We start from the raw sequence: 17,903 nt of genomic DNA on the forward strand, positions 1-17,903 counted from the left end.
GGCTCCCTCGTGTACGGTTGGTGGAACTGTAAAAGTGGTGCAGACACAGTAGAAAAAATTAAAAACAGAAGTGGGTGTTAATCCAAAAGTACTGAAGACAAAATTCACAGAGATATTTCTATACCCACACTCACGGCAGCATTTTTCACAAGAGTCAAGATGTAGAAACAACCTTAATGTCCACTGATGAATGAATGGATAAATATACTGGTAATGTGATATGTACATACAGCCTTTAAAAGAAAATCCTGTCATACGCTACAATGTAAATGAAACGTGAGGACATTATGCTAAGTTAAATAAGCCAATGCCAAAGAGACAAATACTGCATGGTTCCACTTACATGAGGTATCTACAGTAATCACAGTGATGGAAACAGAAAGTAGAAGGTGATGGCCAGGGGAAACAGTGAGTTGTTAAATGGGAATGGAGTTTCTAACACGCAAAATGAAAAAGGTCTAGGAACTGCTGTTCAACAGCATGCATATAAATAATGAGATTATGCAGACTTAAAAATTGTTACAAGGATAAATTTATGTTCAGTGTCTTTTACCAAAATTAAGAAAACGACCAAAAATCCAGCCTGGCTGGAGTGGCTCAGCTGGGCACTGGTTCAGTTCCTGGTCAGGACACATACCTGGGTTGTGGGCTCCTGGTCGGGGCATGTAGGGAAGGCAACTGATCCATGTTCCTCTCGCTCCCTTCCCCTCTCTAAGCATGTCCTTGGGTGAGGATTAAAAAATAAATAAAATAGTTGCATGTATAATGATTTCTTACTGTACAATCCACCGTAGCCTGAAAATTCACCTAAAGTACACAAGAACAGTGACGGTTCCCTCTTGCTGGTTCTACCAGTACAACAGGTTGGGAAGATAGGCTTGTTCTTACCATTTGCTTAAAAAAAGAAACAGAAAACAAGACCAACCAAATGAAAAGATAAAACCACAAAAAACTGAGAAAAATGTACTTTAAGCCTAAACCAAAAAGAGCATGACACCAACAGCGAAATGTCAAACAGTGGTATTTGTGGTCTGTACACACAAGTCCCATGCCTAGGACTGGGCATCTCCAGAGCCTAGAGACCCTGGTAGATGACTTCAAACCAACTCGGCCAAAGGCGGTGAGGAGCCCGATTTTATGGCACCTTTGCCAACTTCTAATATTGCTACAATACTGTGCTTACTGTCCCATCTGACTCTGACCTGTCCTTTTCAACCTCAAATCCAACCGGACGCTTCACTACATGGTGTTCCCTCCAGGGTCCTGTGCCTTGGGCTCTGGTTCCTCTGCTTCCGCCTGACAAGCCTCCCCACCCCCTCATCCCACCCTGTCCCGGCCCAGCCCCATTGGCCACTCTTTCACCTATTAAAACCTCACTTACAGCAAGGCCTGCTTCTGTAATCACACTTATTCCCACTGTCCCTTCCAGTTCCACAGCTGGTTGGCTGTTTACAAGTCGATTTCCTCTCAAATGAATGAAAGCTCCAAAAAAAGTAAAAAAACAAAACAAAACAAAAAGCCCATGTACTACTGATTGTCAGATTCCCCCTCAGTGAATAACAATGTCTTGCATATAGTATTTACTCAATAAAATTTATTACTGAACGTTTGCTCTTGAGTAAAATCAATACAGGGAGTGGGGTGTCAGAATTAATTTCTTTTTATAATAATATAAGGCAATCAAGGCAAAAAGGGATGCCTCCTTTCTAGAGTGTGGAAAGGCAGTGTAAGTCATTGAAATCAGAGCTCATGTCATAAATTGTTAAAATCATGAAGCATTAGGGTACATTAAATTATTCAATTCCTCTTCATCTGAAAGCTGTTAAACTAACAAAAATAACGTTTTCATATACTTAAGAAAAAATAATAAGGGGTCTGAGGAGAAAATAAGAGCAGGAATTCCACCCCTGCTCACTAATTTCATTAATAACATGAGCCATTGATCCACATAAGAATAGGAAAGCGATTTATATGCAGATCAGTGAAAAAACATTTTATCTTCATTCAAAATTGCAATGTTAAGAGCAGAATGTCGACCACAGGTTATATTGTCAAACAAGGAAAGAAAGTTTGATTTATTTTTATGAAAACAGATAACAGCTTCAGATCTCCAATAGTAAGATAGGGCCAAATTCATTCCTGTGTTCAAGTAAATAGGAGTGAAATAAAAATTGCCATGACTCTTGCCCTCTTTAGTTCTCCTTAAAGAAAAATTCTTGAACATGTCACTCAGGGAACAGGGACACGCAAGAGCCGATGAGGTCCACCAGAGAGCTGGAGAGGGGCAGGCGACTTGGCCTTTTCATGTAAGTTAATGAACAAGACAAAAGTGAAATAATAGGTACATGGTGAGGATATTATGTGTAGAAATGCACTTGTTTCTCAACTCGTGAGTGACTTTTTTGCTGCATTGGTCATAATTTTTGTGTGTGCGTGTATTGGCTACGTAATGTTCTAATGTTAATTATGAATACTTTCTCCACTACTTTCTGAAGTCTAGAATGACAGTCAGCAAAACAGTAAGTCAAGGCTTGATTTGTAGAGTTTACTGTTTTTTAGATTTCCATGGTGTGAATGCTCGGTATTGAATGCAGACTTCGGGGGAGATGTGTAGCCACCACTACACAGTATTTCTCTCATGTAAACAGATATGACACAAAGAGCCTCTACAGCATCGATAAGGGTAAAATGAAGTAGCATAATTAGGAAATGATGAGCTTTCGTTTTTCTTATGCTTGTTTTGTAATATCATTTAATTGTAAGTCTATATGATTTTTAATAATGGTTGTTTATCAATTGGCTTATAAAAATTCTTGAAATGTAACAATTGGCTCTCATTGGTTGATGCGAGTTGACTCCACTAAATCACTGGCCCTCACCCTCTTTAAAATACTTCTTTATTTTTTGATGCTATCCTCAATATTAGGGGCAATTCAAATGTACGAAGTAATCTACAATCCCAATGTTCTCACTACAATAGAAACTGTATCATTAGAAAAATCAGAATGAGAAATGAGAATGACCGTTTAGGTTGCTTAGTCCAGCAAGGAATTTCTTCAGATAAATACATGGAAGTGGGACTGCTGGGCCATGTGGTAGTTTAATTTTTAATTTTTTTGAGGAATATCCATACTGCTTTCCATAGTGGCTGCATGCATTTACCATCCCACCCACAGTGCACAAGGGTCACCTTTTCTCCACTTCTCCCCCAACACTTATTCTTTTTGTCTTTTTGGTAACAGCCATTCTGACAGGTGTGAGGTGATATTTGTGGTTATGATTTACATTTCCCTGATGATTATTGACATTGAGCATCTTTTCATATGTCTATTGGCTATCTGTATGTCTTTGAAGAAGTATCTGTTCAGGTGCTTTGACCAGTTTTTAATTAGGTAGCTTGAGTCAATTTTATTTTTTAAGAGCCTAGGAATTTGCCACAGAAATTTCGATTTAACTTTTCTTATTAAAAGTGTGAAATTGGACATTGTAATCCAAAATAGACTATTGTATTTTTTGTACTACTTATTATTCTGTGAAACAGAAGCAATATTAGCCCTCCGATGAGGAAATAGGTTTTTTTCACCATTTATGACTGCTGTTTGTAAGATATAGAAGCCTGAAGTTTTAAACACTTATCAGCATCGTACCAAACAGGAGGAAACATCATCCTTCAGAATCAAAAAGCTGCTGGAATGGTTCAAGCGCAGACTCTGGACCTGCCCTGCTCCTAACGATGCCCACCCAGTGTGAATGCTCTCCGAGGGCTGGTGGCTACAAACACGAGTCTCCCTATTACTTCATACAAGAGGATGCTCCTTTACGTGAAGAGCTGGTAGTTCCCCTCCAAGTTCCCATCCTTTAGGCCGTTAAAAACATCCCTTCTTCTCTCCCTTTATTTATGAAGTGACGGAAACTTGAGGAGCAGCTGATGACAGAGTAGACTTGAGTGCAAGAGCTCGTCATGCTGGCTGACCTGCCTGCGCCTTGGACTCTGGAAGGTTCCCTAAGGATGAGCCCGGCATTCAGACGAAGTATTCTTTGGTGCAACATCTCATGTAATCCAGCTTAACTTCTCTAGGACAGTTATGATTCCATTCAGGCTGATGCCTGTGGCTAAAATACAAATTAAGCTTGGACAATGTTGTCAAGATGATGGTTAGATTTATTTATACTGAGTAACGGGGATCGGCTGGGTGGGCAGGCATACGGAGTGAGACAGAAGGGCTCGGGTCACACTTCTGTGTTGCTCTTGAGCCCTAGTGGCTGTCAGCTGCTGAGAGAAGCACGCTGGCCCATGCGGAGCTAGAGGGGGTGAGGAGCAAGCACAGACACCAAGAACCCCACTGCTTCAGATGTCCCTGGAGTGGAGGATGTTCATAACCACCCCTTTCCACCTGAAGGAAGCACTCACTGTCTGAAGATCTTAGTATAAGTGATGAAAATGCCACCTCTGGGAACGCTACTTACTGAATACCTAATAACCATCGACTGCGACAGGCACTTGCTCATGAATTTTTCAACAACTGTGCAACCTCGATGTTGTGCTTGCTAAATTCTGAAGGAGGAAACTGAGTCTCAGAGAGAGGAAATACTTTGCCCTGGTTCAAACAGCTTGTCAGGGGCAGAACCAGGGCACAAATGCAGCTTCTGTCCTATTTGCTTCTAAAGTCCTGCTCTTTTTAAAGACAGTTTACTAAACAAGAAATCATCTTACAGTACTAGACTAGCTGAAAACTTAAAAGTGTATTTGTTCTTTTCATTTGGTTTTTAAGTTCTGTTTCCCCTTTCAAAACACATTAGTTTTCAAATTAATAGGAACATTATTAGAAGAATAAGACATGACAGGGTGTTTATTGTTGCTGCTTCTTGGGTGGTTGTGGTGTGCAGCCCATGATTAAACCCACAGTGAAAGTATGGCACAGGCCCAGCGTGACACATCCGAACATGTTTGATGGTTTGAAGGGGGAATTACCAAGGTTTTGCAAAACTTTAAAACCTTGTGCAAGACCTTGATAGAAATATATATATATATATATATATAACTGTTTTAAGTATAAAGTACTGCCTACCATGCAATGTTCACAAAATTGAATTATTCAAAATTTAGAAATCTGAAACAAGAAACTTAGTGATTTCTCTACTGCAATAATATCAGCAACCAGAAATATGGCAACTGCAGAACACTGTGAAACCTTAACCATTTTTTTCCTAAGAACTTTAGGAATATTATTTTATCCGTTTGCTGATACCAAAGAATGAAGATACACACTGGAGATTAACTGAGTTTTTGGTAACTAGCGAGTGTCATGGGGAAAAGGAGAGAGATGAAGGGAGACTGAGATAGGCATTGAGAGTGGAAACGCCTTGAATGGTGAATGTTATGATATAATCTTGACAGAAAAGCCAGGAAATAAAGACTGATTTTCAGGGTGGGCTGGTATTAGAAACTGCATTGTGTATACTATATGTATAGTCCTCAGAAGTTCTTAGAAGACAGAATTACATTTGTAAAATTGCTTTATATAAAATTTAGCTTAATAGTACATGCATGAAAATGGAAAAGGCTCTGATGATAATATGCGAGTAGGTAGCTGGGGTTTTATAATAGATCGGATCAGGCGGTTTCAGGCTCATATACCTATACAGACAAAGACATCACTGTTCTAAAATCTGCCTCTTTTGAATATTACATAAAAGGTAGATACTCTAAGAGGATGCATTCAAAAACAGATTACAGGAGATACTCATCTCCCTCGCCCTGAAGGGAAGCAGTGTGTGAATACTTCAAGAGCATATATTGGCCCGAGCACCGAGGCACTGTTCATACTTGCCTAATACAGATTTTTTCTTGGCACCACAAAGTCTAATGTGTTTTTTCAAATATTATTTTCTTAAAGTTTTTCTGTAGGCAAAAATATCAAAGAAGAGAGGCAGAAAACGATCTCAGAAAAAAAAACAACCCAGGAAGAAAGCTGTCATGTTCTGTGTTTCAACTTCACAAAAGAATTCCGTGTAGAGGCAGGAGCCTTTCAAATCACCTGTCACTCAGGATATGAAATTCTAATCTAGTGCTGGGGCCGGTCGGAGCTCAGACGTCATCCAATACGCTGACGAGCGGGAACAGGAGGTTCATTTCCTTACTTCTGGTCTCCATCTTCGCTTGGCTCCTCTCTTGCAGACTTTGACAGTCGCTTGCCATGCAAGCTCCGGAAGCCCGAGATGGGCAGAGGTTGCGGGCACCTCACGGAGTTTACCAGACGAAAAGTGACATCACCCTGCCGCACCTCAGGGAATTGGTGAATTTTACATAAAGCCTATTTATACACCACTGCAAGTGATACTTGCATTCATCTTGCTCTGTGACATCATTTCCTCATCAATAATTTAAGCTGAAGAAATGGATTAAAGGGACTCTGAAGAGACTTCTCACACATGGAAAACCAGAAACCAACGAAACTCTCCAAAATATCAATTTGGTCCTCTTACCTTGTTCTTTGATCTGACGGATTTGCTTCACAGTTTCTTTTAAGATTGCACATTTGTCAGGTTTGAAGTTAAAGTTGTCTATGTCGTTAAAATTTGCAAATATCAGCTCTGCAAGTTCTTCAATATATTTATTTTCCTGTTCACGATTGCGTTTCTCAGTGCTCCTCTTGGGGCTAAAAAAAGAAAAAGAAACATGTTTTTATTATGAATTTGAAGAAGAGCTATTTTGAAAAAGATAAGCATGTCAAACAAGTTTTAATACAAAGACAGCCAACAGAAGTTATTTATGTAAACACAAAAGTACTTTGGGGGTGGGGGGAGAGAAACCTGAATTTGCTCTAAATGTTGCATGTTTTTAAAAAAATTAAATTTACCCCAGTTTATAATTATATATTTACTTGTGTCATCATATGTCCAATGTGCTTACTGTTTCCACTGACACGGATCAGACAATTTGCTCACCTAGTGCTTGACACCAAGCTTGGCTATGAAATTTATTGCTGAGTAAGTAAAATATTCCTTTATGTTTTAGAAAATGGAAGTTATGTCCATAAAAATTTTGAAGTTTATGTAAGATCAATAAAAGAAAGGGAAGTTAACCTGGTTAAAATAAGAATAAATTTCAACGATTTTTGATAAAGCATAAAAAAATTAAGATAAATAAATCTATATAATTTCACAGACTTCTTCAAGATGTTAGTAATCAAACCAAACAGGCTTTTTAGATAATGCAAAAACCACAGTACCACTAGAAACAAAAGTGAAACTGACCAGGGTAGCTGTTAACTGTCCAAGCTGAATGACATGCAAAATATAAACAAACGATCCAAGTTCAACTAAAGTTTTAAAATGTTAATGGTAGGGAGGGAAAAAACTGGCAAGATCTTCTCATTTTAATTTGATAAACAGCAAATTCAAGAGTTCCCTTTGATAATAACAGTGGACCTTTTCTTCTCGAGTACAGTAGAGGGCCCACTAAAAGACATTCAAACAATACAATACATAAACAAAGCAAATTGTTTAATGTAGTCGCTTTCTGTATTTTTAACAAATTGGTATTATCTGCATATAACAGCAGTTTATAAAATCCTGTAGTTTGTAATAGACTTCCATATATTAGCTTCTAAATATTAGATTTATTTTCACCAACTAATAAACCTAAGATAGAATATAATTTCCCCATTTTACAGTGGTTATACCATTTGTCCAAGATCACCCAGTAGAGCAAAGACCTCAATTTGGTTTTCCTATGTCTCATGTGTATTCCTCACTTCTAGCTGATTAAGTGCAGGGAAAGGGAGGGAGTGGCTAGAATTTGTGTAGGAGCCACGTTCCCCTTCTGGGCCCCTATACCCACCTTACCTCCCTCCATCTCTCCCCTCTCTCACTCCCCAAGACAATAAGTAAATGACAAATAGGTGAAGGGGGAGCTGTGCTACAAAGATGGGAGAGTGCCAGGGAGAGGGCTGGAGTCACCCCCCCCCACCCGCCCCCACTCCTCATGGCACCTGCACAGAGAACGCCCCTCCACGGAACACGCCAGTTTACAACACTGTCTGCTGGAGGAGGGCTCTGAGCACTGCAGGCAGTTTGACTGACAGACTGTGGTTAGCCAGGAAGTACTAGGGAATCTAGAGGCAACACACAGGAGCTGGGATGTGGACAGTGGTGACTTAACAGGCTTATTTTGCTTGGCACTACAAGGAGAGAAGGAAATATAAAACACTGCTCTTTGCTCTTTCTCCTTCTCTTCCTCTCTTAATGACGATCTCTAGTCCTCTTCCCTGCTGTTCCCATGTCATCATTTTACTGGCCATTTAATAGAAGTTGCTCTTTCTATTTAAATTTTAAAGTCAATGACATGATTTAAATATTCTTAACAGATTTTTTTCATGTCATCCTATTAATAATGTCCACATTCTTTTTCACAATAACCTGTATTGTGTTCCAGGTTATAGACATTTAAATAGTTTAAATACAAGCCTACAAGCATTTAGGTTTTTCCTAACTTTTTTGCAATGATGAACAACGCTGTTAGAAGTAAGCTCAAACATACATAATTTTGCACATGTAAAAGTATACTGTTGGAAAATTCCTAGAAGAGGAACACTGTTAGTTCAACGAGAATATGCATTTATAACTTTAAAAAGGTACTGCTCAATTATCCTGCATGGAGGCTATAACAACTCATACATCCACCCATAATATATGACATGGAACTTGCTGTAAAACTTTTTGCTGTGCTCACTGAAGAGTCACAGTCTTTGTTATAAAATAAATCAAAAGCAAGTGGATTTAACATTTCATGTCTTGCTCATTAAAACTAACAAACAAAAATACAGAATAAAACCCAGTATAAAATTAACTGCAGATCCTTTTAGTTTGGGATCTTCTTGTCTTTATGACAGTGTGATCGAAGAGAAAAGAGTGTGAAAAGCTCAAGATTATGGAATAAAGAGGTTTTAAGCGTCAAGTACTCAGGGAATATCAGAAGAATGTAGCTTTTCTCTTTTTAGAAAAAATAATAAGATCTGTAACTGATTAGCATCTCCAAAACGTCAGCTAAATAATACATATTTGATTAACTGTTAAGGAGAAAAACCAATGACAGTATCAAATCAGGTGTAAATCAGTGCTACAATATCAAAGAAGCCGCATGTGGCTTCTGTGGGCAATCCTCTAACCTGGGTCCGAGCTGGTCAGGACATTCCTTGCGCTTTCTTGTCTCTGCCCTGGACGGGTCAGAGGTGTTTTCTCCCATCCCACTCATCTTGAACACATATCAGCAACTAAAACAGAAAACAAGGGGGAAAGTGAAAAGAGCTGATGATCAAGTGTCTGATCAACTTACCAATAATGAAAAAACTTTGACTCCTATCAGAAATTTGACAACGGTTTTGACTGATGTTCACGTTTAACTTTTAACAAAAAGGCTGCTTTTTTTGTTGTTTTAAATCTTGTTAAAGGTTAAGCACACGTAAAGGTTACGATTCATAAAAACAAACAAGCCTACCTCACTGGGCCCATACCCTTTCACCAGGCCTCGTATTTCATCAGTACATTAACCACAACTGCTGGCCCTGGTTTCTGTACCAGCCTCCAGTTTCAGGCGCGCTCTGGCACATGTGGAAACTACAGGTGTGGTAAGGGGCTCCTCCCAGTCTCTGTTTTGGGTTGGCCAATGCGAAGCCCATGCCGCAATAGCTCACCCATGACAGAATGCTCTGGGAAGAGGTAGTGCCACGCCACAAAGTTGAACGTTTCCAAATCCGACAGCGAGATATGACACTTCTCTCCTAGGCCCGCACAAGGCCTCCCTAAGCAGTGGCCCTCTAACAGGAGGTTCCTACCTCCCTGCCCCTCCCTCAGTGCTCCACCCAGGGCAGCTCACCTACCTGAGCACACCTCCCAGCCAGGGCTTCCTGTCACATCCCTGACTGCCTCCCCGGCCCTCCGTGGGTTCTTGCTGCTATCACCCAAGGTTTTAAGATATACTAAAAAAATCAGGTAACATTACTGACCCTAACCGAGGAGGAGAATTACTGGCTCCTGCTGGCTGCATACCTTCTAGTAAGAAAATATAAGGACATATAATAAGAGAAACAGTGTGTTCATCATTAGTAGAACCCAAATAATGTTTAAATATGCAAACAGAGGCTGAGTTCTCAACAAACTAACAGCAACAGAGGCTGAGTTCTCAACAAACTAACAAAGAGACTGAGAAAGATTTTGAGGACATAGACAGTTGTTACTCAAGGTGTTCAATAACTGCTAACTGCCCCTCCCCCCAATAAAAAAACAAACAAACAAGTAAAAAGCAGCCCAAAAGGTTTTAGCCAGCCTGTAAAAATATTTCCTAGAGCTCAATTCCATGCTATTTCCTCTGCCTTCTGTCCCCCAGGCTCCTAAAATCACCTCTGCCCTCCTTCTCCTTCTGTGGCGGCTTTTCTTCCTTTCCAGGTTGGAAAAATTGGAGGGAAGGGCAAGTCAGTGGAAGGTCAAGAATTTGAGAAAGAGGAAGGTGGGCTAAGAAAACACACCTGAGAGCGACCACTGTATCGCTGTCACCTACCGATCACGCGGCCCACCTGTGCCCTCCTCGTACTCTGGGATGCTCAGGCTCACTACAGTCACTCCTTCCGGACTCAACGCCAACCCACGCGGGCAGCGGAGTTAATTTTTTTAGGAGTCACGTGTAAGTAGGATGAAGAAACACTGTAGCGGCAGAGGGAGTTTGCACCAATTGCACATTGTATTCAACAGGTCTCACAGGAGGGGACGAATCTGAAAGCCAAGGCCTGAGCTTTCTGCTGCCGGGAGCAGTGTAACAAGCCCCAAGGTCCATCGCTGTCGTCAGAATTCTGGGCTGATAATAGGCATAATCTGTATTTAGTTACTATTCATTTAGCATTCACTCTGTACCAAGAAATTTACAGACAGAACTTAATTATCAAAACTGGACCACGAGCGGCAGTAGAGCTGAGAAGCAAATGGCCAGCATCCATGTCCAACTGCACCTCTTGGTGGGACCTTACGAAGCCGCCTCTCATGCCTTAATGACCTCTTCTGTAAAATGGGGTAATCAGCAGCATCTGCAGCACAGGGCTGGGGAGCGGATTAGCAAGAACTGGGACAGAGAACCAGGCCGACCCACTCCTGCTCTTCACAGAAACGTACAGCAAAGGGTCTCCCATCAAATAAGCCAATCTTCCTCTAACCACGCAGTCACAGGTCAGGTGGGGGAAGCAGCAAGCCTTCCCCTACACATCATGCACTCACTGAGCCTCGGTCCGCCAAGCTGGTGTGTGAGGAGCACGGAGGAATGTTGCTCTCCAGAAGAAAACCAGGTGAGGGGGAGAGAAACAAGTAAAAGGTGAGGGTGTCATACAACCGTAGGCACTCCTCTGACTGTGACGCCCAGGAAAGAAGCCCAGAGACCAAACAAAAACCTGGACACCAAACTCTTCCCAGGTGATGCCCTACACTCTGTATTTTTTTCTGTATTTCTCTTGGAACCACAATTCCCAGGGGTTTCACTCATGAGCATGTGACAAAAAAACATTACTCATCCAATCTAAGAAAGCTTCCAACACCGCCACCGCCACCACCAGCAGAAAAATCCCAGGAACTTTTTACCCTGGAAGCAGCCTTCTATAAATCCTAAGATTTCAAGTAAATTTTTATCATGCAAATGTAACCCTCAACATATAACAAAATGCCCCGTATTGTAAGCGTATGTGATAAGTTTGTTGATGTATATTAAAAAGTATAGTTCTATCAGAAAGATCAGAAAGTTTTTCAACAGACAATTACAATGTAACCATTTTACTTAAGTCATATGCACAGACTTTAGGATTTAGCATCAGCATTGTCTACTTTAAGTTCCCCCAATAGAGACACGGATAATTGTACCTTTGCATGCGGGGACGGCACTGAGGTATTCAACAAGGGACTAGGAGACAGTGAGTGAAGCAAGGAGCGAATGTTTTCTGATTTATGTATATTAAGGCCATTTTAGCAGACTGTTTATATTTTACTTGTACCTACTGAAGCCTGGCTCACAAACCACTGTAATTGTAGTTTTAAAACATCATTAGTTTCCTTTTGAAGAGCCAAGTTTTTCCTTTTCTTATGTGATGGTACCTTGAATACATTCCCTTAAAACCTAAACATTTCTGCCGAAACTGGTTTGGCTCAGTGGATAGAGTGTCGGCCTGCGGACTGAAAGGTCCCAGGTTCGATTCCGGTCAAGGGCATGTACCTTGGTTGCAGTCATATCCCCAGTGGGAGATATGCAGGAGGCAGCTGATCGATGTTTCTCTCTCATCGATGTTTCTGACTCTCTGTCCCTCTCCCTTCCTCTCTGTAAAAAATCAATAGAATATATTTAAAAACAAACAAACAAAAAAACCTAAACATTTCAGCTTTACCAACATGCTTGTATCCTTATTTTTCTGTGTCTGCCCCATATGTCCCTTTTCTGAGCAATTGTCCTGGGCTGTGTATGCCCAGTACATGATGCCAACCACCCTTTAAACCACCAAAAGGAAAAAAAAGACAGGGGGCGATCTGTAGTACCTGGGCCACGGACAGGTGGGCGCACCCTGCCTGCCAGGAACATGAGGCTGGGGAGGCCCCGGAATCACTGCTCCTCAACCAACATGAAAAGCCCCACAGATTCCCAGGTGGAATAAAAAGGAAAGGCAGTGAATTTAGGGTTGAGCAAGGAGGAGAGGAGGGAGAGCAAGTTGGTGACAGGCGGTGGCCTGCTCCCACGCTGCCTCTTGCCTGCCACAGGGCCAGAGTGGATGCAATCCTGGAGTAGAGTTTATGTCCTGCTCTTCAGTGGATGAACCAAATAAATAACAGTTAGCCTCACTAGTGAGGCGAGCAAATAGAACTTCACGCCCGATGTGAGCTCAGCTGCCAGCAATGCTAGTATTTCACACTCAATGGGACCAGAAGGTGTGGTTGGGGGCTTAGGTGAGTTAATTTCCCCCCACTCAAGTGACTCTGATAAAAAGCACAGATAGATAGAGCAATAGATTACATAGGTAGGTAGGCCTATGACTTCTAGTGTGCACGTACACTTGGAAAAAACATCTAAAATAAAAGAAACTCTTTGGATGGGTGAGTTTTAAGGCATTTTTGTAGATCAAAGTGAAATCATCTCCAACGAAAAGGTAGGAGAGAAAAAGTACTGAAGAGCAGCCCTGAAGGTTTAGAAATTTCATTTTGTAAGCAGGCCTAAACTAAGAGTTCCTTCAAAGTTCTGCATGTTTTCAGCATTCACAGGAAATTAAAATTCTTGAGCGTTTCACTCTCAATGCTGAAACTGTTCAACATACATCAGAAAAACTGAAAACAACACAAGCAAGCTCTTGGGTCGTAACTGATGGTAATTACAGTCACTGAGAAGAGTTTCTCCCAGATGTTGGGGGTTGTGGAAGGACAAGACTGGAAAAGAAGTTCCGACTTGTCCCTTCTTGCCATCTACAACACAACAACAGTCCTGCTCAATGGGACAGCACGCCTCCTGGCCACCCTCTGAGAGCAACTGGTATAAAGCAGACCTTAGAGTTTCTGCACAAGATTATCAGGTTTTTTTTAAAGTAACAATATTCTGGGAGGGGTGAACAATGCCAGTTAAATCCTTACCATATTGACAGGAAAGGAAAGGAAAATGTTAAACCTCAACATAACTGAAAATAAAAAGCACTCTTCTTGCATGGAATTCATCAATGTAACTTCTAAGCTAAGGAAGCTGTCGCTCACAACATAGCCTCATACCATTAAATCTGGTTAATCCTGCAGAATTGATGTAAATGATAATGTGCATATTATCTCTTATCAGAATTGGCCATCTTCCACGCGAGGCCTATAAAACTGACAGATTTATCGTACGCTGAACAAATTCAGTAAAAGAATAAATAAGGATAATGTTGTTGCTGAAATGCAAACATAATAAGTGGTCAAACACCAGATCTCTATTGCTAGTTCCAAGAAATATTTTCACAAAGGCATTCTCTGAAATTGCTTACCTTGAAATGAAATTTATAATGAACTGACGTACAAAGAGCTGTGGACACAGCTTCTCCTATCAACACCTAGCGGAGGAGGAGCCGCCTGAGAAATCAGCCAGTTCTTCATGAGAAGGCTTCCACAGCTCCCAAGGCCTTCCAGGTTGTTCCTGCCCCCTCTCTACAAGAGACAGTACATGGCATTGTGCTGTCACCTGCAGTCTGATCCTTTACCAACTTTGTAAGATGAAGAAATGCTCAGGTAATATCGAATGTGTATGTAAATCCTTACTTAGACACCTTTCCATTTCTATTCTGTTAAATTCATTAGGAAAAGATACTCTTTCAGAGCCCTCCATCCTCAGAGGTACACAGTTAAAGATGCAGTCACTGAGCTAGCTGGTTTGGCTCAGTGGACAGAGCATCAGCCTGCGAACTGAAGGATTCCTCACTCGATTCCAGTCAAGGGCACGTGCCCAGGTTGCGGGCTCAATCCCCAGTGGAGGGCGTGCAGGAGGCAGCCAATCAAGAATTCTCTCTCATCATTGATGTTTCTATCTCTCTATCCCTTCCTCTCTGAAATAAATAAAAATATATTAAAAATAAAAAAGATGCAGTCACTATTTCTTTATCAGGAGTGCATTCCACACTCGAAACAGTTTCTCCCTCAAAGTACACTGTGCTGCGGAAGGGATCTCTTTATGTTACAAAAGCAAATTTCTGGGCCAGACCCGGATAAGCATGAGAAAGCACAGTGGTATCTAATGTTTAAATATACAAAATGTGCTTTTAGGATTAGATGCCTGAGAAAGGTAGCAAAAAGTGGGCCAGCCTTGAAAGCCAGTCATATGATACAGAAGTAGAGACATGAAATCAACAGAGGGAAATACCTCTTTGCAAACACTGTCAACTGGGCAAAATCACCCAAAGTAGACATTATTTTGGAAAGACCCCAACTTTTGGTAAAAGTTAAATATTCTCTGCAGCAAATATGCATATTATGCAAGAATATATTGCTGATTCATACAAACAAGCAAACCAAGAAGAATCACGTGCAAGTACAACAGAAGTAGACCTAGGCCTATGAGGATTTATCAATTCAGGGACAAGAGCACATAGAAAAATCAAACATGTTCTTCCCACTGGCAAAACAAGGGGTGCATTTCCAAGTCATAGGAGATGCCATACAATATTTCCTAAATAAATTTCAGCTACAAAAGTAGTATATTATTTCCCCCAAGTATTATTACTTTTTATTAGATCCTAAGAACACTTTTAACTTCATGTTTACCAAACACTAGATTGCTTCTTGCTTTTCACACAATAACATTTTAATTTACCTCACATATTATAGTCTGTATTTACACAGATTCAGACTCATAAAACCGCACATTGATTCAAACAGTGACAGTAGTTGCAAAGTTTTAAGAGACTTGCTTCAAGTAAACCCAGAATAAAGGCATCTTATTTGCAAACCTTCTCAGTTTAACTTCACATCTTTTGAGCTATTTACTGTATACTTTACTTTTTGAAAATTAGCTGCAATAAGCCAAATACATACTACTATTATTAGAATAGGATTTTTTCAATAATACCTCGCTAACAGTTTACAGGTGGAGAGGAGGTTAAAGAAAATGACATATCCTACAACTACAACCATTCTGTTCTTTGTAAAATAGTTCAGCACCTACCTTCTCTTAGGCTCTTTCTTACTCCCCAGAACAATAATAACAGTGTATAAACAAATGTTTAAGCTAAAAATTCCTTCCTTTTCAATATGTGCCGCTCGTAGATTTACTTTTGTATAATGGCCTTAAAGTGGTGTATTAGATGGTGACTTGAAGACATATTCCATTTTCTGACTGAAAGCCAATAATGCTCATGAATTTTTTAGTTGGAAGACACTTCAAGATGCCACCGGGAAGACTGTAATAAACACATTAGGCTGCAAATGGGCGGCAGCCGCTCTGGAACACACGCTGCAATAATCAAATCAATGCTAAATTCATGCTCACTGCTACACAAATATTCCGCTGTAATGATTCCATCACCTGCATCTCTCTTAAAGGAGGAAAAATCCTCTCGTTTTCTCATAGTAAATTTCAGTGCAGAACCTGTGAGTAGTGGAGATGTAAACGGTCACTACCAACAGGGGGGATGTCTAGTCTGACGCTGGGGGATAAGACAGTTTCCACTTTCTCAATTCTCACAGGCCCGCTCCTTAATATAGCCACTCAGTGGGCTGATTATAATCCAGCGACGTCAGTGGTGCTAAGAGGGCCAGGAATAGCAAGACGAGGTTTTAATAGGCCTCAAATGAGAAAACATCCCGGGAAGAAGCTGCATTCCTTGCATAATGTGAGCATTTCCCTCCCTGTCAAGTCAAGCCCGGTGTACTTAGTCCCTATTAATACTCAGAAAACCAGTTTTCACTGCCAGCCTAGGATTCTGGACGAAGTCATCAAACTAAGCACTACAATGTGGTGCTTGTGTTTGACATTTCTGCATTCAAAACTTGTCCAGATTAAAAGTCAATTATCTTGCGCTATTATGAAACCCATTTTAAACTTCTTTATGAGATTAAAGAAACCTTTCTAATCTATGAGGAAAATTTACTGATATGACAAAGGCAAGACAGTCTGTATCTGCATAAAAGTATTTTTATTATTTCAGTTGTAAACGTTTTTAAATAAATAAATGAATGTCCTCTCCCATATGACACTGCCTGCTTTTTTTTTTTTGCTAACATTTATTGAGTACTTATTACACATCTCTTGCAGGCTTATCTAACCTCTCTAACCTATTTCCATAAGTAAATTGCCCAAACCACACAGATTAAAAAAAAAAAGACAGGTCAGGAGTCAAACTCAAGTGCAATGATAATAACTATCATTTATTAAGTGCTAACCATCTTGGCAGGCATTCTCTACACACTTTATAAATATGAACTCCTTTAATTCTTCTAACAACCTATGGTTTTCACCATTTTACAGATGAGGAAACTGAGGTACAGGAGGAAGAAAATAACTTGACCAAGGTCACACAAGTTTTAGAGCTCACAAAAGAATATCAATCAATCCCTCAATTCCTAACCAATGTAACACAAGTACTGAGGAGCCTGTTCCTTTAAAAAAAATTATTGTTTTAATATAGCTGACATACAAGATTATATTAGTTTCAGGTGTACAACATACTGACTTAACAATGCTATACTTTACAATGTATATTATATAAAGCAGTTAATCTTAATTTTATAAACAATCAATACATTAATTCAAAAGTATGTTTATTTTTGCTAAAAATATAGTGATATTGAGGTAAAATATAAAACACTTCTCTCTGTAACAAACGTACAAACTTTAGAATCATTCACCTATCCAGTCAATAAATAACGCGCCAGGCACTGTTGGAGACATTGGAGAGAAAGCCGTGAACAAAAGACAGAGGTCCCTGTCCTGAAGCGCATGTTCTAGTGCAGAGAGGAAATCTTGCCTTGGCTTATCAATAATTATTTCCTGATGAGAAATGAAGTATTAATTATTACTGAATCACTATGAAGTTATTGTAATAACAAAACCAGCTAGGAATTATCTCGAGAGCACCAAGAATGCTGGATTTCATTCAGAATAGTAAAAGCCTCTTTTCCTATAGAATCAGAACTAGTAATTGGTTAAGTTCAAAAACTCATTTATCAAGAGCAATTATAAAAAATACCTATTACTTTAATCCTTTCATTTGAATTTTAAACAAAAATATACATTTGAGTATCAGTCTCAACTGGAATTTTTTTTTCATAAATGTTATCCATTAAGGCATTGTCTACTATTGCCAATTTTAATTAAAACAGAGCTAGAACTTATAGACACTTAGATTCTTATAAGGGCTTATGAGGTATCA

The 17,903-nt window shown here is 40.0% G+C and overlaps 1 protein-coding gene across 1 annotated transcript in view; it reads right to left on the reverse strand.

Annotated features, from left to right (window-relative positions):
• The window catches only part of NCOA2 (nuclear receptor coactivator 2), a 118,651-nt gene that overhangs the window by 83,107 nt on the left and 17,641 nt on the right, over positions 1–17,903 (reverse strand). Inside the window, exons 2-3 of the mRNA XM_081111596.1 lie at positions 9,171–9,275; positions 6,487–6,659 (exon numbers count right to left, since the gene is read on the reverse strand). Of these exons, the coding sequence (XP_080967722.1) occupies positions 6,487–6,659; positions 9,171–9,256 (259 nt within the window). The 5' untranslated portion in view covers positions 9,257–9,275. The remainder of the gene's footprint in view (positions 1–6,486; positions 6,660–9,170; positions 9,276–17,903) is intronic.

The sequence above is a fragment of the Myotis nattereri genome (assembly GCF_964212035.1).
Source record: "Myotis nattereri genome assembly, chromosome: 17".
Taxonomy (NCBI): Eukaryota; Metazoa; Chordata; class Mammalia; order Chiroptera; family Vespertilionidae; genus Myotis; species Myotis nattereri.